Source organism: Podarcis filfolensis (assembly GCF_964270895.1).
Source record: "Podarcis filfolensis genome assembly, chromosome: 5".
NCBI lineage: Eukaryota > Metazoa > Chordata > Lepidosauria > Squamata > Lacertidae > Podarcis > Podarcis filfolensis.
This window is the reverse complement of record NC_139608.1, coordinates 47,601,868-47,628,591: the sequence shown is the minus strand read 5'-3', so window position 1 is coordinate 47,628,591 and position 26,724 is coordinate 47,601,868. Positions and strand designations below refer to the sequence as shown.

The following is a 26,724-nucleotide window of genomic DNA, read 5'->3' as shown; positions in this document are numbered from 1 at the left end:
AATGAAATGTAACATATTGAAGGAGAAAAAATCACTGTAACAGCATTCTGAAGTCAAAGGACCTCAGGTGCAATATAAATTGTAACGGAACTGTTTCAGATACATTTGTGCGCCGCCTTCCCACAGTTCAAACCATGCTCAAGGCAGCTTAGAACATGAAAATAAGGGGTGCATCCTCTTCATTTGGCCTTTGGTGCTGCTACCTTCTTTGTGAACAGAGCCTACATTATTATTATTTTTGCTTGAACTGCTGTTTTATCTCCAAGTGTATTTTTATATTCTATTTTGATCTGCTATTTGAGCTGAGGTGTGTCACCTTCAGCCTCAAAAGGTGACATAAAAAATGTTGCACATATTAAAATAAATCATCTCATGAAAAACTGAGCAGCTTCAGAAGATCTTATCCATGCAAGAGGGGAGAAGCGGGGAGGTATTTTCCAAACAGATTCTACAAAGTCTGTTTAAATGATGTATCACGTTTTTAAACACATGTGCTCAATGACATTTCTACTGTGGGGGGTGGGGGCTGGAAATCAGACTCTCACCATATGCTAGTTAGATGCTATAGTCTTTAGAACATTTAAGTTGCAAGAGTGTATAAGTGCTTTATACATGTGAATTACCAAAATTCCCCACAGAAAACAAACTAAGCCAAGATTTAATACCGATCTGTTTTTATATGTCATGAATAAAAGTGCTTTAGATTTCCATATTTTCAAATTAAAAAGGAAGGGAAGCACATATTGACTATTACAAAGCCACAAGCAGTTTATTGTTAAACAGATCAATGCCGTTTGTATTAAACACACATATATACCTATTTGGTCATTAATAGGTATTTTCAATTTTTTTCACTCTCTCATATATGTATATCTGGAATTTATAAATCTTCATGGTGGGATTAAAAAACACTGGCAAAAATACTGCTTTTCTGTCATCTCAACATATTTTCTGGGAAAAGATGAGATAAGACTCATATCTAATCAGAAATGTATTTTGGTCCATGACCAGCACAAAATGCATATTATACCTCAATGCTAAACATTGCTAGCATGATTATTACATCAGATGCTCCAAATCCAGGGAAGTTAAAACCGCATACATTGAACTTTTCCACTCAGCAATAAGAATTTCCAGAGGGAGTGCAAAGTAACCCTGTAACAACAGGCAGAATCTCTTAAACAAAGTTCTAGCCTTAATGTAATTCAACATTTAGACAGCAGTTTTCAGTATTCAAAAATGCCTTAAGACAAGTTTTCAATAATGCCCACAGCAGACCTGTAAGACAGGTCAGTATAAGAGGACCACAAATATGATCACCAGTAGTGATGTTACATTTAATTCTGGCTATCACATTGCACCATCCACAGCATCAAGAGGCAGAAACAGAGCCCTCAAAGCCTAGCAGAAAGCACTGGGTTGGAGACAGTGAGCAGTATTCTACTGAATAGTTGTGCTAGCTCAAGAATTATAACTTGCCACAATGGGATTCTCCTCTCCTGCCCCTGCACATACCCCAAATCTGCTCCAGAGGGTTGGGTAAAACCCCAGGGGATGCAGAAAAGGGAGAAGAGAAGGAGAAAATGTTTGGGCAGGAGAAACATGTGTGCTGATGGAGCAATCTGCCTAATGCTGCATTGAATGCAGCCTATCCTAAATTACTTGAACTTAATTCCTATTGAAATCAACAGGAGGCATGTTTAACCATCTATGGTCTTTTAGACTGTGGGGGGAGGTTATTGCTTTTGTTTGTTATTATGGTATGTATTTATTGTGTTTTTATGCTGTGAACCACCATGTGATCTTCAGAGGAACGGTGGTATAGAAATGTAATAAATAACAATAGTAAGAATTGCTCTGTTCATTTCAACTGGAACTAAGTTCAACTTAGTCTGGATCCAACCCTCTCAGTTTATTCTGGGAGCAAGAGGCAGCACAGCCCACCCCTACCCTCACATGCATGCATGCAGAGAACTTGGGGAAAACGCAGGCTCTCATGTCTCACTTTGCATAAGACATGCCAGGAAAGCTAGAAGCACTGAGGAAGACCTGTGCTGTTCCTGGCCTTCTCCAAAACCAGTTAAAATGAGGGCCCAGTGTGAGGGTAGGGGGAAAGAAAGTGTTAGCAGTGATTGTAAATAATGTCTGGCTTCTAAGTCCTGCAAAAGTGTGTGGACTGCTGCTCAGTATTATCCCCATACCACTGACAGGGGGCTAACTCAAATATAATGGCTTTCCTAACATATTTGAACTTAGAACTGAGAATTTCTGACTCCCCTCACCGTGATTATGCAACACAAACTTTCTCCTTGTGCAAAAACATCACAACTGAAGCATATGCCAGGTGGGAACTGCAGCATTCACAACTTCTAAAGCCAAACTCTTGCAAAACAACAACAACAACAACAACAACCACCACCACCACCACACACACACACACACACACACACACACCTTCTTCTTTCTGCTTCGCATATTATGTTCCTATCACAATTCATGTTTCTCTTTCTAACATTCCCCCAACCCCATCTCTCACACACAAAAATCCTGATTCCACATTTTGCAAATGCAGTCCACAGCACCCGCACCCATGTCTCCCAAGCTCAATTATCCATTAAGAACTCAGAAAACAACTAGCTTAGCACAGACATAGCTACGTCAGCAAGTGAACAGAGATGCTTATCGCCATGGAGACCTTTGCACTCTCTCCTCTGTTCCCACTATAATTTTAGAAGATAAACATTGTGCTAATAGGAATGCTTTTGCTGGTTAAAAGAACAACTTCCAATTCAACCAGAGCAATTCCATTCAAACAAAACCACAGCAGAATTCCCTTGATAGTTTATCCCATACTAAGAACTCCCCTCCACCAGCACCTTCACTGGAATTACATGCTAAAGAAGAACATATTCTAGACTGAGATCATAGAATTGTCGAGTTAGGATCATCTAGACTAACTGACTTTGATGGATCTTGGCCTCTGGGAAACATGTTGGCCATTTTAAATAAATAATCTTATCACATAAAAGGACAGCGTAAATCAGATTTATTAGGATAACAAACAGTTCTAAAACTAAGATGGAACATGCCTCAACTGGAAGCCAAATGAAACATCATTACAAATGTGGGAAAGTAATAACATTATTTTATTATAAGAATACCTGAAACTGATCCTGATGTTTTTAAATGGAAAATTTGGCTGATTCGTGTTTTTTTAATGGACTATTGTTTTCATAAAGTTTCCAGCATCTCATTTAAACATCTCCCAACACACGTGTGAAAACACACATGTGCACACACATGGAATAAGGAGAAATTCTGCTGTGCATGACTTATAGATCAGGCAAAAGAGCCCAGGCAATAAGGTTAATAATGTAAAATCATTTGCAGAATTAATTTTTAACTGCAATATTATATCTTGGTTAAGGTTTTTCTCTTTGAATCTGCAAGTATTTACACTTCAAACAAACTTTTACTGTCCAAGCTATGAATTTGAGGCTTACTGTACTCCAAATATACCTTGAAACATTGTGTTCACTATTAACTTTTTTTAAATTAAAGAATAAACTTTAATTTAGACTTATGTGAGAAAAAGCAGACAGCGCTTGTTTAGACCGATTGTGATAAAGCAAAAGAAAAACCGATAGTGAAATAGTGTATTGCTAGCGTGGGTTGAAAAATACCATCTGCTGCAATTACAATTTGCTTCCCTTACTTTGCAGTAAGAGCTTTTAACTTCTTGGTTCCGGTTTCTGTTTTTGGCTTCATGCTAATAGATTTGTTCAGATCAAGTACACTCACCCAAGGCAGAACTCAATCGCAACTGCAAACATAAAACTGATAACTATTCTTTCCATATTTCTGTACATTATTTCACATATAAGGTAAAGTATCGTGCCAATTCCTAACAAACTCACTCTAGAGGGGGCAAAATCAGCTTCTTGCTCCAAGCACTAGAATTGCCAAGAGCAAGTTTAGCCCCCTCCTCAATGGTGTGCATGCCTTTACAGTGGTACCTCAGGATGCGAATGGGATCCGTTCCGGAACGCTGTTCTCATCCCAAACGAAACACAAGATGCAACGGCACGTCTGCGCGTGTGCGGGTCACGTTTTGCCGCTTCCGCACATGTGTGTGACGTCATTTTGAGCGCATGCGCGTGCGGCGAAACCCAGAAGTAACACGCTCCGTTACTTCTGGGTTGCCGCGGAGCGCAACTCGAACGCGCTCAACCCAAAGCACATTCAACTCGAGGTATAACTGTACTTTTCCATATAGGAATGGGGGGAAAAATCCTATTCATTCCTATGAGAGAAAACAGAGTTACACCTGGGGATAATATCACACACAACCATAATTAACCCCAACAGTGGCTGGCAATACCAGTACTGGAAAGCAGCCCATGGGAGACAACAGTACCTCCCCTCCTGAAATTATTGGAAATACAACACAAAGCTAGGGCGATCCCCAACTGCATTCCAGTACAACATTAAGATACAGGAAGGGATACAGAAGCTGATGTGTTATATTTAATACACACACAAAATAGACACATATGAATACACGTAGGTAGATAGGTAGGTACACACACACACACACACACACACACACACACACACACATTAATGCCAAAATGACTTCTAAGCAGAGGAGCAAGCAGCAATGCCACAGAGAAGTAGGCAGGAGTGCAGGTCTGACTTCATGCTAGAACCAGACAGCCTTACCTCCACTATTTAGCATAAATGATATCTGAGAATATTGTTTATTTCACCAGGCTCCAAAACACCAGAATATGTGTTCTAAAAACTTTTACTGGTTCCTTCAAGATAACCTGAGCTGCAATATGCAGGAGTAAGGAAAGTGTTGGGTGCAGCAGATTGCTACGTACTTAAAGATAATTTTTCACACAAACAATAGCAGACATCCAAAATAATGTTTTGAGGCATGTGGATATCTATTATTTCAGCAAGAGTCATATACTGAGGGACTTGAGCCATTAGACTTGTCAGCTGCCTCATACCAATTCATCTTGCAGCCTGCAAAACTTGATTCACCGCTTTTTCCAGTGTTCATGTAGTGGCAGACCTTCCAGTATACACGTAGCTGCCCTCCAATTTATGCAATGCCATACATTTTGGCTTCTGCTTCCTTGCCACCCACTGTGTCAAGGCACATCAACCTAGTTTGTAAAGTGAACTTCTTGTATTGCTTTAATTATTAATAACTGGGAGAAGCTACGATGTAGTTTCACAAGTCTCCCGAACACCAACACACACAGCCCACCATTACATCACTGGAGCTTTAAGCATTCAATATCAAAGTTATCACTTTTATTGCCTTTTTGGTCATAAGAGCTTCATTCATAGCACACACAAAAAAAGGCAATAAAAGTGGTAACTTTGATAGACCCTAAAACTAACCTATGTACCAAGAGTGTACATTGTATGCAGGGTGTAAGAGTCATTTTAACCATCATGCCAAGGAATCTTTAGTAAACTCTAAAGTATTGAGGAACTGAATCAATGATTGCTTGCAAAAACTTTCCTCTATAGGCACACACATTGGCCACACAATTTACATAGGCAGCAAACATGTGGTGAATAGCTTTTCTATCCCAGTTTCTAGCACTGCTCTTGGAAGGGAGAATGAGCATCAGTAGTTAGCCACCCATCTTAGAGCCATTTACTGCTATTGGAACCCCAACAGCTGGAGCAAGGAGTTTCTTTAAACAGCTTTGGCTAGTACATCAGCAATGGCTATTCCTAGACACCTTGATGTATGCTCTGGAAGCTGTAGATAATGCAGAATGATAGAACTGCACTGGCTGCTGATTTGCTACCAGACCAGGTATTAACCTACAAAGCCTAAACAACTTTGGGCTGGGCTATTCATGTGAATGCCTTCTGCAATACTGACCAGTCCAGCTACTGTGGTCATCATCAGAGACCCTCCTGGTGTAACCAACTGCATCTGGCAACAGCTGGCAAAAGCCAAGAAGAGGACCTCTTCTATGATGGCAGCCTTACTATGTAATAGCTTCCCCCTGAAATAAAGTATGCCTTGACTTTGTTGAACCATAGGCACATGCTGAAAATGTTCTTTTTTGCATCAGCATCTGATGGTTCATAATGCCAGCCACTATAATTTTAAGACTCACTACTGCTTGCGTTGTGTTGCTGTTTTTAGTATATTGTATACATGTGCTTGACTGTATTGTACACCACTTGCATGTTTTACATGACAGAAAGCATATAAATATTTTAAGATAAATGCTGGAGCTATATTGCCAGACAAACCCCACAGACAGAATATGTAACAATAATGACTGAGACAACTTTGAGGGAAGAGATTTTCAACATGACATGCCTTAGACAGTACTCAGTTTATGAACGGGGGTCTCCAGTTTTTTCCAGAATCATTATGCTTGCATAATATATATCCTCCAAGAGTGTACCATCTAAGGAGATTCTATATACCAAGAATTCAAGCTTTCGTTTAAATGCATGAACCATTCCTAAAAGCACATGTCTTTTGATATTACTACCAGCAGGGCTCTGCAACAAAATGTTGCAATGCAGAACACTTCTGACCAAGGTTGCAGCCACTCATTTCATCTCCCCACCCCACCCCTACCCTCAATCAAGGTAGCTTTCTGTGCCCACTGAGCATGCTCAGATTCATGGATCCCTATCAGTGATTCTCACTTCGGTCCCTAGGGACACTTAAAACAGATTCATCATGTTAACTAGAATATATCAAGATAATGAGACGGTTCTCTCTTCCCTTTTTATCTCTATGTGCCTCTTCCTCAGGCTTCCTTTTCCAGTCGCCCCATTCCATCATCCTCCCACTCCGTTTTCTGTTTTTTTCCCAGTCTATGTTAGTCAGCAATGTGTGGCCATATTGGGAGGGGGGGTAGGGGCAGAGGAGAAACCACCATGGGGTATTTCCCTGAAGTTTTTATACTCCTGTTATCCTGAGCCTCCTGACACCTCATTCTTGTGGGTGGTGCATTTCTGTCTACCTTTGCACGAGCATGTGAAGACTTGCATCAGAAATAAAGAGAACACTGATAACCTGTGTCTAAATATGAAAGAAGTTATCTGGAGAAAAAGCTCTCTAAAATTGGCTTTAGCTCTCTCTCATCACCAAATCAGGATGATTTTCATTGCATAAATTTGTTTTTAAGTCGCCTGAATGTATCTTCAAGTACTTTCAGTCTCAAAGTTATTTTTAATTTCTCCACAAGCATTCATTGCAAAGGGCATAGCACAACAGACTTGTGTTTAAAACAGCAAGCTGGTACAAGTCCAACTAACATTAATGCTGCATTCTCAAGAGGAGCAATTTCAGTGATTGGCCCAACTTTAAATAGCCATGTAAACAAAAGAAGAAACTTCATGACATGTCATCAGTGACAAATTCTTTGCTTATGAAAGCATGAGTTTCTTCCACTGCTCCCAAACTAAGCTTGTTCAGCATGAATAAATTCTGTGTTTTACAACCATCATAATTTCTGAAAGAAATTGAAAAAACACACCAATTTTTTCACATGATCAGGATTTTTACTAAACCCTAAACAGTCTTAGAAATACTGAATTGCAGAAGCCAGTGACAAACATTCACTTCTAGATCGCAAAATAATTTTGAAATCACTTTGAGCTGTGCCTAATCGCAGTTTGCCTAGTTTCGTCACCTTGCATTTACATCTGAGTACTACATGTTTTCATCTCCTTTTTTATACATACAATTAAGGGGGGAAGGGTTCAGTGGAGGCTACAGATTGCCAGCATGGACAATAGGAGCACAGGCTAACACAAAAAAGGAAAGAAAATAGTACCTAGTTGGTATTAACCACTCAGTTTAAAGACACATGCATTTGGAAGGAACTGTGCTGATAGAGGAAGAAGGGAATATTGTTTTACACCAAGAATGTTACCTCAATAGAGATATGATTGATCACTGATCAGTATCAGCATGCTAAATGAGGACAAATGAGAGAGAAAGATATACCGGTATATCTCTTAAGTATAATTTACAGAATTCTGTATCTTTTCAGTAACACACACCACCACTACCACCACCAATTATTTCAATAATTATTGATCTTTCCAGTCAGTTTGATCTCTCTTAATGTATGAAACAAATTGTATATTATTGTCTTTTTAGAAAACACAATTAAGGGAGGGCAGGGTTGGTGGAAGCTACTCACACTGATGGCCACTGTGGATAATAATGTTATTAGGGTCATGGACTATCAAAAAAGGTCATTTCATTTAATCCTTCCAGATGGTACCAACCATCCTTTCTAGTCCATAGATTAGGAATATATGGAAGAGAAACTGTACTCCCTAACTGTCAGCAACCTTGCCTATTAGCAGTAACATCCTGCACAATCCTCTTTTAATAAAGCACACTGCCAGCTCTGAGCAAATCTCCATAAACATAATACTGTATATTTTAGCATCAACAGTTAGACAGCAAGCATGAACTCAGCTGTGCAGCAAGCAATATTTCGTAAGTCATGAGAGTACAAATGCAGAAGATATTTCAAAATTTACTTGCATCACGTAAAAGGCATTGCTCCTTTATAGCAGGAGTGGGAAATCCTTTTTCTGTCAAGCGCTGCATTCCCTCAAAGTAGTCAGGGGTTGCATGCTGGTGTTTGGTGGAGATAGGGACAGCAGTGGGTGTGGCCAGAGCCAAAAGTGGGCAGGGCATCCCCCATTTCTCTTTCTGCCACGCCCTTCTCTTGTGGTCTCTCTTGACATCCACATGAGGTTAGAAAGGAGATGGACTTAGCTGCCTCAGACTGCACAAACTTCCCACATAGAAGCCAGTTCCATTTATGAAAGTGTGCAAGCTGCATGCATATCATCTACCCCACTGAACACACGTATGCTGGGAAACGGCAACTGGTCATTTGCACAAGCATCAGAAAGGACACACATATTCACAAGGCCATGGACACATTGTCTTCAGAGATAATGCCAATCTGAGGGGGAAAGCACATTATAAAAAACAACAACACCATGATAATGATAAAAGCAATTACAGTGGTACCTCAGGTTAAGTACTTAATTCGTTCCGGAGGTCCGTTCTTAACCTGAAACTGTTCTTAACCTGAAGCACTACTTTAGCTAATGGGGGCCTCCTGCTGCTGCCACGCAGCCAGAGTACGGTTTTTGTTCTCATCTGGAAGCAAAGTTCTTAACCCGAGGTAGTATTTCTGGGTTAGCGGAGTCTGTAACCTGAAGCATATGTAACCCGAGGTACCACTGTATCGTGTTTGGCACTGCCTTCAAAAATAATGTGACTGTTAACTAACATAAGTAAAGGCAACTTCCTTTACAGCCCATCTTGAGTTCCATCTTGGGAGACCAAAGGAAGAAAGGAAAGAATCAGAAATGTACTTAAAATTCGCTCCCTCTTCACAGTGATCTGACACGTAAGTGCCCCCACCCCACCCCAGATCCAGTCCCTCACATCAGATCTACACAATTAACACAGAACTGCCTAAGATCAGTACAGTTGCTTCATGAGATAATGATTGGAAAAACACATAGCAATGATACTACACTGAAAAGAATGTTATGCTGGAAAATACTTCTGCTTCAAGCCAGATTGAGTACTTTAGGCGTGTCTAATGGAAACTGAGCTCTAGGCAGTGCAGGTAAATGAAACAATGTTATCAACTCATAGACACTTACCATATCAACAAAATGGAATTTTAAAACAGAAATAATAATATAGCTATCAGCCACAGCAATTCTAACACAGAGACAAGTGTTTGGGTCCTGACACACTGAACAGGGTTTGTCATTTATTCCTCCATGTCAGCCTTTGCTAACTTGATGCCCTCCCTATGTTCTGGACTATTAGCCCCACCAAAAACATCTCAAGGGCTCCAGGTCGGCAACAATCTACTTCTTCATACAGACAAACTTTTATTCTCCTTTTTCCTCTCTGGTCCCTTATTCTGTTTAAATGGTTGAAGTACCCAGTCCCAGAATCAAGTGGAATCAGTTTCAGCTTATGCAATCAGCTGATGTGGGCAAGGTGCTGGCGGCAATATATCCAATCACATGCCCTCTTGACCCCTGTCCCTCCTGGCTCATTAAATCTAGCAGAGGTGGTCTGACTGGTTGGGTCCAGAGCATGAAAAACACTGCATTGCGTGAGGGTCCCTGCCTTGAAAGAAAACAGTGGTGCAGCACTCCTAGATTTCTTAGACTAGAACTACCAATGAAAAACACACCTTTCGGGGAGAAGGTGGTGATGAGGATTGTGGTGGGGCATGGCACAGGTTATTTAGAACCATTCCAATCTGGGTTCAGGCCTGCCCATGGGTTCCCTGATGGATAACCTTTGCAAAGAGCAGAGCAAGGGAAGTTTGACCTTGCCTCGTGATCTGTCCTCGGCTTTTGATGACACTGGCCATGGTATCCCCCTGGACCTGCTCTGGGGAACAGGAATCGGGGGCACTGTGTTACAGTGATTCCAATCCTACCTCCAGGGCCAAGTCCAGAGAGCTGGATAAGCAGAGTGCTTTGTAGCCCCGGCAGCTGTGTTATGGGTTGCCACAAGGTACTATTTCCAATGCTATTTAATATCTACATGAGACCCCAGGAGATCTGGGGCAAGGTCCCATCAGTATTCTGATGACACTCAGCCCTATTACATCTGAACCAGGAGATGCTGTGCAGTCCCTGGACCAATGCCTGGATGAATTGAGGAAGAACAAGATCAGCTTGAACCCTGGCAAGATAGAGACACTATGGGTGGGGGGGTTCCTGTGTCCGAAAAATTAGTCAGTTGGCTATCCTGGATGGGGTTGCACCAAAATTCATACTGCACAAAGGCGTTGTATGGCCGTGACAAGAGGAAGAACTTGCACAAGCTTGGCTTGTCATACATTAATCAACACAGAAGGAAATAAAAGTAGCAGGGAGCAAGTTTTGATGGAGAAAGATACATAAAGGAACAGCAGTGAGCCATCAAAGATATAGGTGAATATAAATGAAAACCTCTATTTGCCATTGCCTTTCATCTGAAAAGAATTATCTGATCAACTTTACCACAAACAGCTTGGGCAAAACCAGCAAATAATATATGAGCTGCCTTGAACCTTTAATCTGTGTCCAATGCTTACACAGCATATTACAGTGTTTACAGTATTCCAAAATCACTTCAAATTCTTCTTGCAAAATTGTCTTCTCATGACAGTATTTTACAAAAGCCTTTATTAATTTTGATCCAATCTAGAATGTTTATCCGTATCAGTCCTTGGACATATTTCTTAGAACTGAAACATGATAATGTATATGAATTTTTGACAGCTGATCCTGTTTCTTTTTGATATTGTTTTATGGAACTGTAATGTTATATATGCTGTAAGCCACCCTTGGTGGACAAGATATTACTGTTTTAATAAAACAAATAAATACCACCGCACATATTGAATTTATTCCCTCACAAAATTAATATCTGTCAAAATGAAACTGTTGCCATGGATGAGCTCACTAGAAGAATCATCAAATGAAACTGAAGGAGTGCACACAGAAAATATGAACACATCCATAAATCAGTATACCCAGAAACTGTTGCAGAAATTATACACTTGTGCAATGAAAATTTGACCATCTCACTCAATTAAAACAAGAACCAGCATGATACTATACTGTAACTATCAAGATAATATATGTGCAAGCCTCTCCCTGCCCTCTATGACATCTGCAAACACTGGAAAAACTGTAACTAGCAGCAGCTCTACACACAGTGACAGCACTGTTTACAAACCTTACTTCTATCATAATCCATAGCACAGATAAGGAAATCACTTTCTACATCTATAAACTACTGGGAGCATGGGAGCCTGCAGACTTTCATGTAATTCCAGCCATGCTTCTACATTTTAAAGCTATTGCAAGCGGAGCTCCAAGTACAAAGTAGCTCCTCCCCCCCCCCCACCAAAAACCTGCTGCTTCCCCAAATCATATGTAAATAACCATGGCCTGTTAATTTCATCTACAGAAACTCCAAAGCTCAACAAACCAATTTACATGTGATGATTATCACCAACTAAAATGAATCCAGCTGCCATCTATTGGGAAATCTTACTTGCTAAGAGCTCTTGGGATAAATCACTGAGACAATCTAAATATTTAAACCCATGTCAACAGTAATGGAGTCTGAAAAATCAGCTTATCTAAAATATGACACTAAACAGAATAAATGTATTGATAAGAACTAGGTGGAACTCCAGAGATCAAGAAAGTATTTATGCTTAAAGCATGACTGCATATATTGTGTAACTTCTAAGAATGCCAAGCATGCCTTACAGTGCAATCCTACACAAGTCTACTCAGAAGTACAGTAACTTCACTGGGTTCAATAGGACGCACCCCCATATGATTGCTGATTGTATTTCCCCTTATTTTTTAATCCCATTTTAAACTTAAGGCTACAATCGGTTTTTTAAAAAAAAAACCTCTGTTGAAAATGACTAAGAATCTGCGTCAGTTGTGGGAAATGCTCTTTTAACTTATGTTTGAGCAATTTTATAGTTCCAAAAGGCAGGCTATGATATACAATTAAAACTCAGCCATAATTGCTATTTGCCTGTGAAAACATATTTCTTCATGCGCATATGCAGTTACTAAAAATGAATGATTTTACATACCAGTTTAAGCTACATTTTGAAATGTTGCACTGAAAATGCTGAATTAAAGTTTGTCTTTTAAAAAATGCATTTTAAAATCTTTTAAAATAGTCTTGAAAAAATCAAAACACCCAACACTGAAATCTCATGCTGCATTAAATAAAACTGTATTTATACAGTTAGCAAACACACACACACATTTGTTCAACGTAATAAATGGAAACAGATTTCAAACTACTTTAGTGTTTATCAAATGGCAACCACTAAAATCAAATCCTTTAAATTTGATAGCCAGATGATTAAAGACAGTAGAATCATATACAGAAAACTGAAATATAATCACAATGAAATAGGAAAAGAATTACATACACGTCCTTTAGAAAGGAAAGCAGGGCTTTTCAGAATCAACATCCAGTGTTAAAAATGGAAATACAACAGTGGTGCTGATTACAGTCAAAATCCCTGAAACAACTTTTCCCCTTGATCTTCATGCTTGGTGAAAGACATGCTGCCCATCTCTGCTTCTGTAATTGACATCACTCCTCCACAGTATATACACACTTTCTCTTGACACCAGACATTTTATCTTAGAGCAAATAATCCAACTCTCACCCATCTGAGGACACTGGCTATACCTGCTGGGAAAGGGCGTCAGTGCTTTGTGCGTTCAGGGCTTCCTGCTTCTTCTCGCGACTACCTTCTGCTGCTGCTGCTGCTGCTGCCGTTTCTCCTTCTGCCTTGTGGCCTCTTAGGCCCAAACCCCTGCCTCCTGTCAGCAGCACAGGCAGCAGCCCTAGACAAGCCTTGGATCAGAGGCTCCTCCACCTACACCCTTGCAGCAGCAGCAGCAGCAGCCAGCAAAGCAGCGGCGCACACGCGCACAGACTCAGGCACACGCGCGCCCTTTCGCCAACCACCTCCCGAGCCCTTTCCCCTGCATACTCCACCCACTGCCCGAGGTCGAGCCGGAGGGGTCCCCCTTGCAGCCTCGCCCTTCTCCCTGGGCCACAGCAGCCTTCCCCAACACCACCACCACCGGCTGGGGCTGCGCCCCTAAACAAGGGCTTCCATTGCACAGGTGCAAACAACAACAACAAGCACCCCTGCTTGGGAGGGAGGCAGGAGGGGCCTTGGCTTGCCACTGCGTCCCCTCCTCCTCCTTCTCCCCCCTTGGCACCCATCGCCCCCTTTCTCCACGCACGCCTTGCCTTCGGAACCTCCCCCTTTTCAGCTGCTCTCCTTCCTTCCCCTGCAGCCCAACCTTCCCCTCCCCATCCATTTTCCCCCTTGAAAAGGCGGGTTCGTTTGCGCCCCCCCCCGACAGACGCGCCCCCTGCCCGATCCGGAGCCCCATTTCCCTCCCTTCCCCTCCGCGCTCACCTTTGCGCAGAGTCCCCTTCGCCTCCCGCCGCCTCCCCTTTCCCAGCTGCCAACGACAGCCACCCCCCCCGCCTCGGTTGCAGCCCCGCCGACCTCCCGCATTCCTCCGCCTCCCCCACCCCGCTCTCCAGCGAAGGCTCCCGCCTCCCTTCCCAAGCTCCCGATACCCCGCTCGAGCCGCCCGCCTCCCTCCCTCCCCGGCTGCCCTTACCCCTACAAGACGGCCGCCCTTCCCACTTCCCTCCCCTCCCTCCACATTCCAGCTGCAGCCCCCTAGCTGCCCCCTGCCGCCGCCCCATAGCTGCCACCGACGCCACCCCCCGCCCTCAGGCCTTCTTGCCCCCCGAGCTTTCCTTACCGTGGAGGCTCCTCCGCCATCCCCTCCTCACAGCCGCTTCCACCGTCCGCCTCGCCCGCCCGCCTGCCTGCCGCCGTCACCGCGCACCGAGCGGCCCGTCACGGGACTCCCCGCCCACAGACCTCCACGGTAACCATAGAGAGAGGGAAAGTGGCAGGTGGAGCGGCGCGCCGGCTTCAGCGCCCGGACGCCGCCATGTTAACCGGAGGCAGGGAGAGTGGGGGGGGGGAGTCTTCGTTGCTATTGGCAACGGGCGAGCACGACTCAATGCATTAATGGCGGAGGGGATACCGGGGCAAACACCGTGATGCGTGTGCATATAAATAAAGTCTTTCGTTAGGACTCCAAAGTCTAACAAACGAAGTTGGTTTTATTAAACGTGACACAGAATAAAGCACCCGCTGCCCTCGCTAGGTAGGCAGCCGCGCTGAGGGTAAAAATGCCGCCCTCTCCTCCCCCTCGTACCAAGAGGCATGGCTGTCCGTTTGCCGCACAAAAGGGCGAGGACGTCGCCGCTGCCGTTCGCCCGGTTGCGCGCTCGCGAGAGACCCCTGGGCGAGGCCGAGCGCGCGGACGGGGCTGAGACCTGGATCCGAATGGCTTTTAATCACGGCGGATAATGGAGAAAACAAATAAGGAAATAAAGCTCCCTTGTGGATTGAATTCCAAGTCAGGATCCCGTCTTCCCGCCGACACCCATTTTAGTGTGTCGTCAACGTCAGGAATTCATTGCCCTGACCATAGGCCCTGGCGAACTTTTTTTTACAGGCAAAAGTGGGAGTTTGACACCAAAACACATAGGAAGCTTCCTTGTGCATGTATTTTGTTAATTGGGGGGCAGAGGGGAGAAGCAAAGGAGGCCCATGTTTAAATCAAAGAGAATTGTGCAGTGGTGGATCTCGATTTAATTCCACAAGCTCCACTCCCGACGTCTCCCTGTTTGGGGCCAAATAAGTCCTCCCTGTGGTCTTCTCAAAATGGGAACGGGGTGTCATGAAAAGTAAGGGAGTGGGGCACTGCCCACTCTGCCTGCCTGAAATGCAAGCACGAAATGTATACAGTATTGTGTAGGGAAAGCAAAGAAGTATTTTTGCAGAGATCTACAGAGGCCCAATTTCAACATGTTAGGCATACAAAAAGCAAATATATCGGGTATTACGTAGCTGGCATAACCTCTAAACTGAGATGCCTTCCCCTACATGAGCATGCTAGTATGGGGTCCAGCGATCCGATTTAAACATGGCACTGGCCACGTGGAATCCCACACAAGTAAGGGCTTCACCACACACTCAACATTTAAACTAGACTGAGAAATGGCTTTGCATTTCACAGCACCCTTGGCCATCCACAGTGGTAAGAGGCTCATGCTTCCATTTTCAAGGACCAAAGGGGAAGGTAGGAATGAATGGCAAGCAGGATATGAATCCAAATCTTGTGTAGTAGCACCACCACTGGAAACATAGCACACTTAAACATCTTAGTGCTGTAATGTCCAAAGCTACTTAGTTCATTGGGATTTACTTTGCTGGAAGCTTGTTTGGAATTGCAGCCTGGGCTCCTACTCACTAGAGCAGGTGGAGAAGAAGATGGATGAAATGACAGGCATGGGGGGGGGGCAAGGGAGTAGAAAAACCCAGGGCTACCTCATCATTTTCCCATGCATTCACAGACAGATGGATGGCTCTCCTGCCTCCAAAGGCACTCAGGGCAATGTACAACAAACCATGACATGGTACTTACTTACTTACTTACTTACTTACTTACTTACATTCGGAGGTTTATTTATTTATTTAGTGGAGGAGTCTTCAATCAGATCAGCTCCCATTTGCTGTGTGAAGTGGTGCAGTCCAGACACAGGTTTACCACCACAGCATTAACTACACAGCCAAACTAGATGTTGCATGCAGGCACTTGTGAATTCCCCCAACTGCTTCTTATAGCCAAGTGGCCTGAAGCTTTAAGCAGAAGAGGGCATGGGACTGCTTAACCCTTTGCCCCACAGCTATTTTTCTGTCCCAACTTTTTTGCACCATAGTTAGGCCCATAGACGAAGGACAAGGTAGAAATATTTGAGCGGAGAGGGCTTTATGTAAAACAAATTTTCAAAAAAATAAATGTGGGGTATGATTTTTCACAAGAAGAAGCAGAGATCTGAAACTAAATTCCCATGCAACAATAGTAACAACCATTAGGTTTTGCATAGATTTCATTGAAGCCTTAATTAATTGTTTAACAATGTGACAATTTTAAAAACCAATAACAAGGAGAATGTTTTATATCTCTTCTATTCTCCATGCCTAACAGTTCAACCCTACACATGTTTACCCTGAAATAAGTCCCACTATGTTCAGTGGAAATTACTTCCTAGTACTGTAAATGTGTTTAGAACTGCAGCCTAAAGCACAATTTAAAACTTTTTAAAAAGTAACTGTAGCCTTCCCTGCATAACCACCACAACAACACTGCAGAAATGGACTGTTTCCTTGGGACACCCTGTGATCATGAATGTACCCCAAACTGCCTCCAATAAAGTATTTCTGATCTCACTGTTGCATCTCTGAAGGTACTGCATAGAATTAACCACCTAAACCTCCCAGTTTAGTGCTTTTCAAGAGGAAAAAAAATGGCTTGAATTAATCATGGAAATGTAAGTCACCACACAGGCAAAAAGAGCTAGGAGATGGGAGGGAGGACAATACTGATGAGACCCAAAAGATTCCAAACATTTAAACAGGAAAAGTCATCCATTTTCTTCATATGACACTAGCTGTTTAGCAATGCAATTTCTTCAGCCAAATGTATACAATGCAGTCATGTGTCTCCTGGCTGCCAAGTGTGGTTTTGTTTTTTTGAAGAGCTCATTTCCTCTTAATAGCCCTGCTCTTGGCAGGCAGAAGTTTACAAGGTGGAGTTTCTCCTATCAATTCATTTCCATGCCAGGAAATGCTTCACCCGCTGGATTTCAGCCCTGAAACAGCAAATGTTGGCAGCCAGACAGCCAAGTTGTTAAGAGTTTCAGGACCACTTACCATATTGCGATTAGAATCACATACTGTGTTTTGTGCTTTCAAACCAGAAGCTGCCCTAGAAGGCCTGTGGCTACCCTGGCTTGATTAATTTTAGGTATAGTATTGTATTCTAAATCACACAAGGGTGTCTCTCTCTTCTTGCTTACTCTCTTCCTGTGCAGCCCATCCAAACTGCAAACAACAGATGTTTCCATGCATCACAAAATCTGCTCAATGTGGTTTGTCTCTGGGCTGATTTGTGATGCATGAAAGCTGCTGCTCTTTTACCAACATACGACAGTGGTATGGCTTGTGATTGCCAATGCTCATTCCTACAGTTGTTCCAATTTATCAACAGGCAACGGTTTCCAAACGTTGGAAAACTTGTATGATTCTGCTCAGGAACAGCAGTCATTATATCTGAGACCACAAGAGGGCAGTCTTTCATATATATTGGATTTGACGCATCAATGTATTTTTGACCATGATTTCCTGGGAAGAGTGTTAGTGAGGTCTACACATTTGAAGTCTTCCAGTCGTTTCAAAATTTAGCCTTGCCCATTTGACCAGAGGTGATTGCATCGTCCTCTGCATGACTAACCTTCTTGAAAGAATGAGCCTAAAGATCTCCCTACACGCTATTAGAAACACAGCTAATTTGCATCTCTTAGCACCTTTCTTCATAAACACATTAATAATTTGCATGAATTACTCAATGCTGTATTTGAAAATACATCTTCCTTAACTAACTGGTGTCTCTTCTACCAACTTCCCTTCCCTGTATTTTTTTTTTGGGGGGGTGTTTGCAGGGAATAGTGATGGTTCAAGAGCAATCAAACAACTGCTCTATGTTTTTCAAGGAGGCACAACATTGATCCAGAACTTCTCTGTTTAGCAAGAGAGCAGCTTTCGAAAGGTAGGGCATCTATCGGTGAGTATTAGCCATGATAATCCAAGTGATCCTTTCGCTTCTGAGATTGTATACCAGTTTCTCAGGGTGGGGCTTCATATGGTACTGTGTGCGCTTCCCGGAAGCATATGGCTGGCTACTGTGGGCAAGCAGGAAGCTGAAATTAAAAAGACTTACAAGTCCAATAGAAAGCAAGACGCAAAGGGCTAGATGAACCTCTGTTGGGAGGCTATTCTATAATTTAGGATGGAGTCACTTCCAAAAAGGGGCCGCTTCCTTGTCCCTAACCTCCATACTTTGTTGGCAAAAGGACAGTGAGGAGGATCTCAGGAACTGAACACAGTTCTTAAGCGTGTTCCTATGAAAGGAGAGAGACACTGACCTCAAAACCTTGGCTTAATACAGGGTGATTCATAATGAAGTATAGTTTCCAGATGCTGTAACTAGTTTCCATGAGAGGTGGTTCGATTATTACTTCCTAAGATTAAAGACTCCGGTGTACTTCCTAAAAAGGAAGTCCAACTGCATTCAGTGGGACTCAGTTCTGGGCCGCAAAATGTGGAAGGTTTGTCCAAAGCAGGGGTGGGCAGCCTGTATTCCAAGGGTGCATGAAGCCCTTTGTCCAGTTTCTGATGGGAGAGCCCAGAAGGAGAGGTGGGTAGGAAAAGGCCACAATGGATGGCGCAATGGAGCAAAGCTGGTTGGGTTTTAACTTGTTTGCTGTTGACTTAGCAGCTGCCTTGTTGTTCTCAGTTAAAATTTCATTGTACTTCTGGCCAGTGGCAGAGCTTCATGCTCCGACACCAGGGGGCAGAGAGCAGGTGGGGGTGAGGCTTGCGTGCATCCCGGGGGTGTGCCGTGCCACCCACAGGGGCATGGCACCCAGCGCAGGCAGGGGGCAGCCGCGATGGCATCCCACCAGGATCGCGCTGCCGCGGGTCGTGCACTCCCCCTGCACTCCTCTTCCTCTTCCTCTGCCACTGCTTCTGGCCTTGCCCCCCACACCACACCACACCACCTTGCTATTGCATATGAAAGGCAGCATAGATATATTTAGGGCTTTTTTTCAGCCGGAACTCAATTTCAGCACCTCTCAGGTGGGCTCTATTGCCATTATAAGAAAACAAGGGAGGTGTTCATACTGAGCTCCAGCACATCTTTTTCTATAAAAATAGCACTGGATATATTTAAATAAATGAATGAAAAAGGTAACATGATACCTACTAGGAATTAACATGTAACATTCATGTTACATAAGCACTGGTTTCTCTGTGCAATTAACCAGAGTTGTTTATACCCACAAACATGCAAACTTATTCCCGTGAATGAACTTAAATTATGGGCAAATAAGAAGTGGACATTGGATGTGGATGGTGGGAAACATGGATTTCTGTCTAGATGAAACCAGTCATCTATGCTACCACATATGATATGAACAAACCAAAAAGTTATCTTCAACGTGTTCAGAAAATTCCAGCGAAGGGATATTCTTGAGCACCCATGAGAATAAATCGCCCCATGTTATATAGCAGATGCAAAATTTCCTCATGATCTTAATAGGTACAAAAAGGAGGCTTCCAAAAGCCCACACACATTATAAATGCCAGAGGATTTTAAACCTCACAAACTGGCACAGCTCACTCATTTTTCGTCTTCTTGTGAAACTCCACTTAAAACGTCTTTGGCACAAACTGCACAAAGACAGGAAATAAAACACAGCCTCGCCCTTTGCAAGTTACTGACAAGGCTGTCATTCATTTTCTACAGAAAAGTTTTCGAGTAAAAACTGAAACTTTCTGAACTGAATAGTGCAGTGCTTGAAGAGGGTGTGTTAAAAATCTTGCGGCATCCATTAGATAGGTGAGATCACCTGCCTTGGGTAGCAGCTATCAGATCTGAAGTATTATTAAAGAACACAAATGGTCAATTATTTAAATATTTCATATTTTTACCATAGGGTGAGGCAACATCTGATATCAAATATATTACGATTTAATTTAATAAAATCTGTGACATTCTTACGCTGTTATGGAAAAGCTTTTGACTAAGAATGCTTCCAGATGGAAGCTTAATATTTAAACAGGCTGGTGAAATATCATAAATGAGTTATTGGCAACAGTGTTTTTTTAAAAAATTAAAATGTATGGTTTTTTTGTTTGTGTGTGTGTGTGTGTGTGGTATTGGGTTTCCACTGCAAAGGATAAATCTGGATTGAATGTGGGGGGATATGGGCTGGTGTTTTAATGGCACTGTTGTGTGGGTATGGCAAAAAAAACAACAACACTTCCATGCATGGGGAGCACCAGTTCCACAATAAACACCTGTCTGAAGCAGTGTTTGAAACTCCCATTGTTCTAGGAGCATTTTGCGACAAGGCATTTCATTAGCGAAAGCGGTTTCTGAGTTTTTTACAGAATCCCAAATGTACATTGGTAGTTGCCAGGCTGGTAATCAAAAGAAGAATATGTTGCCGAGTTTGTTATACAGATCCAGGTCTTCAGTAGACTGACAAGCCCCAACAAAAATAGGCCCCAACAAAAGATAATACAACTCTCTTAAAGGCTAAAGATAATGAATCCCTAAAGTAATTCCCAGAGGTTTTGAAAATGGAAACCAGCCAATTGCATTTTGAACTATCAAGTCCACACAGAGAGTTATATTTCTCCTCCAAAACACATCCACATCCACAGGCTGCAAAGCAAGTTAACAAAATCTCTATAAAATTTGGGGAGTGAAAGAGCAGGGACACAGAGGCAAAAGTGTGCAGACTAAACTCCACTACTACGGAATTAAGTTCAAAAGTTGATGTCTTTTGTTCTCCTTTTCCCATGTAATCTGACACTGTTAGTTTAAAATCAAGGCAGATTAAATTGCCAGAAGGGACATACCGCTCATTATTAGTTAACATGTCTACTGGAGAGACATTTTGCCATCATGGCAGCCAGAACCAATTAACTCCCTTTGATTCCCACATGCGTGGGAATGAAAGGCGGGAAAACACATGACTATGCCTTGGGACTAATGAGTTGAACTAGGAAAAGATAATAGAAAGTGGGGGGGGGGGGAGAGAGACCTTGAACAAGTCCACAGCTTGTTATGAACTCTGTACATCAGTTCAGAAGAGCCTTTTTCTGAGTTATAAATTTTATGCAGGGCCAGCGAAATAGAAAGCTCCACATTAAGCACTGAAGATGGGAGCTTCCTTGCAACAAGGTGTGCCAGAGGAACCAAAGGTGATCCCACTGCATGGAAGGGCTACACAGTATTTTTAGTGCCAAGCGTACCAGAGTTAAAATATATTGCTTTCGAAAAACTTTATTTTTTGGCACCCACTCCCTTCTTCTTTCCCACCAATTTCTTTCCCACTGTTTTTAACAGTGTGTGTGTGTGTGTGTGTGTATGCCACAACCCACTCTGGGACCTAATGGTGAACCACAGGTAAGATACTGAATAAATAATAACAACAATTCAAACATTGCAAAATCATTCAGAAATCATTCAGTAAGAACACTTACTGCCAATACATAATGAAGGGTATTTTTATAGCTGTGATTTGTTGCTTCGTAAAGCTGTACGCCGGCTCCCTCGGCCAGTAAAGCGAGATGAGCACTGCAATCCCAGAGTCATCCGCGACTGGACCTAACGGTCAGGGGTCCCTTTACCTTTACCTTTAACCTCAAAATACAATGTATTTATTATTTATTTGACCCCACATTTCCACAATAAAGTAAAACTGAAGGTGGCTTGCATATAAAAATATAAACCACAACAAAAAATAAAAGCAATCCTGAGAATGCAAATGATAAAACTAAATTTGCAGTTAAGAGAGAGAGGACAAAACAAAATTATTATTATTTAAAAAAACCAACAACACCACAGTATCAATATTGTCTACTATGTTACTTCCGCATTAGCTTCTAGGTAGGAGGTGAATTCTTGGGTTAGGCAAGAATGGGAATGTGTATCCACTGCAGCATGTTAAAACTGCAAGCCTGTGTTCAGAAGTTAGCCAGTGTCCCCTGAAAAGTGTGCGGACGATTGCACCCTGAAACAGAGCGGAAGGGGCTCTGCACATGCTTAGGGGCTCTGGGAACGTTTTAGAAAAACTCGTAACAGGAACAAGTGCTAGAGAGTAGGGCCAGGGTGAGGCTCTCCTGAACTAAGCCACGCCTGACCCGGATGGCCGTTTGCAAGCTATATGTGTTTACATCAATTGGTGCTCCAATTGGGCGGGGCGGGGGGTCCCGATGGAACGCAACCTGCGTCACACTTGGAACAACCGCTCCCCCCCCCCCGCGGATCACACCGACCACCGCCCGCCCCTTGGTTGCTAGTAGCAACCAAGACGTTACTGCCCTCTCGACCAATAAAAAAGGCGTCTAGGCGCGGTTGGCCTAGAGGCTTGAGACAAAGGAGGCAGTCCTCACGTCCGGCTGCCGTTTGAACACCGCGTGCGGGGAAGATGCCTTATTCCAAAGCGAGGGAACCGCTCTTCCTTGGGATCTCTATGGTGCTCCGTCGTGCGTCGGTTGAGCCACGAGTTCGACGCGGAACCAGAAGTGTTTGTCGCGGGTGGTTGAGGCGGTTCCCGTGCCTTTGGGCTGCTATGGTGGTCCCCGCTGCGGGTTGAGCAGCTGAGCCCGGCAAATAGAAGCGGAGAGGCAAGGCAGGTGAGGGATCTTGGCGGCAGGGATGTGGAGGGAGGGGCGCTGAGGAAGGAGGAACTGTTTCAGTTTGGGGCTTTTAAATGCGGGATGGCGGTGGGTAAGGCGGGACGTGATGGGGGACGTAGAAAAATCGTACGTGGTGTGGGGAAATAAACAAGTTTTTTCTCCTCCTCTCCTAGTACTAAAATTCCCCCTAGTACTAAAATGGAAGATTCAGGGCAACTTTTTCTCCCAGTGTAGAGTTGGAAGGGACCCCAAGGACCATCTAGTCCAACCCTCTACAGTGCAGTTGCTTCTGAGAGGTTTTGCATTTGCAAGGCGAGGTTGCTTAGTTACTCCCAAACATCTCCAGCAGGTGCTTAAACAGGCCCGAGCTAACATTCATTAAGCAAGTTCTAGGGCAGCTCTGCCTTATGAAGATCCTGGATCAGCTGAAGTCAGATTTGGCAGCTGCCTATCTGCTTTAAGCTAAAGGAGGAAAGGGGAAGATAGGAATGCAATGTTGACTTTTACAATAATCCCATGATTTCTAATCCTAGACAGATTGGTGGTGGTTGTTCTTCAATTCTGCCACTAGAAGAATGTCTGAATTAAAATTTCGGGAGGTGCTGCCCAAGCAAGGTGAGTGACTTTCCCCAGCATTTATCAAAGTACACTTGCCAAGCTTCTCAAGTGGCTGTTGTTGTGTCTCCTGTGCTTACCTCTTGTGATCCCCCTTCTTTTTGCCAAGTTACAAAGGTTGCATGGAGTTTCACCTTATCACACTACAAGTCGGCAGCACTCTTAGGGTTGTGTCTCTGGCAAATTCTTTATCAGCACTGCAAGATTTTATATTCTGCACTTTCTCCCAACAGCGTGATTAGGGCAGCAAACAGGATGCAATTTGGTGAAACTGTAGCCAGTATACGATACTATAATTTATGAGGACAATTACAAAAAACACAGTGCCTGAATGTACCTATTGCCTTCTGGAGCTCTGGATAAATACAACTGTATTCAAATTCCATCTGAACATGGGCAGGGAAGGGGACTGTCTGGAGAGACGGGGTGCTAACACAGAAGAAGCCCTCTTGTGCATTCTCATCCTCCTAGGCATCCACAGCAATGGTATTGCAAAAAGCGTCTCTTCCTGATTGTAAATGTGCATTGGGGCCTACTGAGAAAGGTGTTCCTTCAAGTACTTGGGTGCCTAGAGCATTTAGGATGTCTGTATAATAGTACCAATACCTTAAATTGGACCAGGTAGCTCGCCAGCAGCAGTGAAATACTCTCAGAATTGATGTGATGTTCTCTCTGGCCATCTACAGATGTCTGAGAAACATTATATTGCAGGGATTTTTCCATACAGTGGTACCTTGGGTTACATACGCTTCAGGTTACAGACTCCGCTAACGCAGAAATAGTGCTTCAGGTTAAGAACTTTGCTTCAGGATGAGAACAGAAATCGTGCTCCGGCGGTGTGGCAGCAGCAGGAGGCCCCATTAGCTAAAGTGGTGCTTCAGGTTAAGAACGGACCTCCAGAACGAATTAAGTACTTAACCCGAGGTACCACTGTATAAGTAATTATGTTGTTAATATGTAGCACAGGATCAGACATGTTACTTCAAGGTAACAGTTTACCACTGGCCTTGTTACAATGTTGAGATCTAAATGCTTCCTTACGGAGGATTACGGAGCCTTTATTCTTCTCTTCATAGAAGTAGCCTGTTTTATAACTATTAATAGTTTTACACCTGTTTAGCTCTTTCATGCTCTGCATCCTGTATTATATATCTCCCCTTCAGTATTTTTAACAGAAGGTGAATAGATTAGGTTCTTTCAGCAAGGCTTGCCCTTTGACCCTTATATTGGAGCATATTTGTGCTAAGGGGCTAGTATCACACTTGAACTCCATTTTTTTAGTACAGGTACACAAATGGCCCAATAACATGAAAAGCTTTGATGCAAGTACTATACCAGCAGCTGCCCAAAATGTGAGGTGCTTAAATGGAAACTTCCATGTGTACTTCTCTACACAGCTGTCATATTTCACAGCTGAATAACTCAGAGAAGTGGGTTTGGTGGCATCCACATGGAACTGTAGTGTTTGTACTGGCAGATATATTCTTGAACATACGGTATATTTTATGAGCTTTGTAATTATCTTTGGTTTCTCAATTTTTCTTGTTTTAGGGATGTTAGCAGTAGAAGATGTGACTACTATGGTGTTATGCAAGCCGAAGCTGCTACCTTTAAAGTCAGTTACCCTAGAAAAGCTTGAGAAAATGCAACGTGAAGCACAGGAAACTATTCGACAGCAGGAACTACTTGCTCAGCAATGTTCAAACTCTGAATTCATTCAATAGTTTACTTAAATGGAGTTTCTGTACTGCTGTATCAATGTATATAGCAATATGATATGCTGTGTAAAACATTACACATGAACAGGATAGTGGTTGTAGATTCTTACAGATTTTCACAATTGTACTGCTCCCTTTTAAAATATATTCAAATATGCAGTCATTTAAATCCAGGTAATCTTTTAAAAAATGGCATTCAGAATCCTGCTCTAGGATTTCTGTATTGTTTTTCACATCGGAGGTCAACTTAGCAGCCTTACATATGTTACTGAACCTTTAACTTAGCATGGGGAACCTTTTTGGCCCAGCAGGTCAGATCATTCACCTCTGCAGGACAACTCTTGACAGGTGGCAGCTAATTTGCCTGTTGCCTAATATCATAATGATGCTGGATGATTGCCATGAGGGTTGCCACACCCACCAGCCCATCCCTTGTGCAACACTTGGGAACCACAATGCAAGTGGCTTTGCCAGCTCTATGCTCAGCAAAGTGCAGTGTATTGGGCTGACAAAGCTTCTTTCTGCAGAGATCAGCTGAGCAATTGGATTTCCCAAGGTTTAGGTTTTAAAATGTTGACATTTCTCCGCTAGACTATTAATAAAACCTGTTTCTATACTGTTAAATATACCAATATGCTAAAGAGTACTATTTTGTGTTGTGTTGAATTATTCATTTGTACTGTCACTCTTGCATTGGTAAGGTGAGCAATGAAACAATGAAAACATTCAGTACACACCCTTCTGTATGTAGACATGTCTAGGTTCATGAGAATTTAAGGTGTTTTTTTAAAAAATCCATTCTATCTAATTCATACACATGCAGAGATTACTTTTAGAAGGTAAAGTACTGGTACCGTAACTTTAGGCTATAGGTTCCTTGGACTCAGGACTGGCAAAGGTCGTGCAAAGACAGGCTGGCTCCTGTTATTCCATTTCCTGGCAGAGAGCCATGCTGTTGGGTGTGGGGCTGCCTCTGAATTCTGCTTTATATGTCTAATAGCTTTTCATGTAAGAAGGAAACATACTCTGCATGCATTCTAACTGAGCCAGTCAGTACCAGCTGTGGCTGGATACAGCCAAAATATTCCCAGTCTTCTACTAACTCGTATGCAAATTCCTTCTACACTTCTCTTTTTTTACAGCTAATCTTCCATCAACTTTGTCTGCGTTGATTCTTACATTAAGGCTTTTAACCATGGCTGCAAACTAGTTTGAAGCTTATTACAGGCTAGCATTAACATTGGTGCAAACATTTCAATGTACCATAATTAGCTAAGAGTGGGAGCATGTCTGCTAATAGCACACCCCTATTAACCATGCATAAAAGAATCAGCAATTTTATGTTAGCGGTGGCCTCTTTTTCTTGCCATGCAAACCCATTTCTGTGCTTGGCAAGCTTTTAG

General features: G+C 42.8%; 2 protein-coding genes and 1 long non-coding RNA gene across 5 annotated transcripts in view; 1 reads left to right on the top strand and 2 right to left on the bottom strand.

The window, feature by feature from the left end:
- SHOC2 (SHOC2 leucine rich repeat scaffold protein) overlaps nt 1–14,611 on the bottom strand; it is a 51,138-nt gene extending 36,527 nt beyond the window's left edge. Inside the window, exon 1 of one of the 3 annotated variants that reach the window (XM_083616640.1) lies at nt 14,398–14,611. The gene's annotated coding sequence lies outside the window, so the exon portion shown is untranslated. Of the gene's footprint in view, nt 1–13,271; nt 14,112–14,397 lie in introns of those variants that run through there. The other 2 variants (XM_083616641.1, XM_083616642.1) reach the window with 2 other exon arrangements.
- On the bottom strand, nt 271–4,377 carry LOC310762802. Its single transcript, XR_014548187.1, has 2 exons — nt 4,260–4,377; nt 271–4,002 (listed from the first exon to the last, which is right to left on the bottom strand). It is a non-coding gene; the product is annotated as an uncharacterized lncRNA (long non-coding RNA).
- Nucleotides 14,612–23,210: 8,599 nt separating the features above from the next.
- BBIP1 (BBSome interacting protein 1) lies at nt 23,211–25,967 on the top strand. The gene is made up of 2 exons (XM_083616670.1): nt 23,211–23,603; nt 25,155–25,967. Exons 1-2 carry the CDS (start codon nt 23,564–23,566, stop codon nt 25,325–25,327), a joined length of 213 nt encoding a protein of 70 aa, XP_083472796.1. The 5' UTR covers nt 23,211–23,563; the 3' UTR covers nt 25,328–25,967.
- The last annotated feature ends 757 nt before the right edge of the window (nt 25,968–26,724 follow it).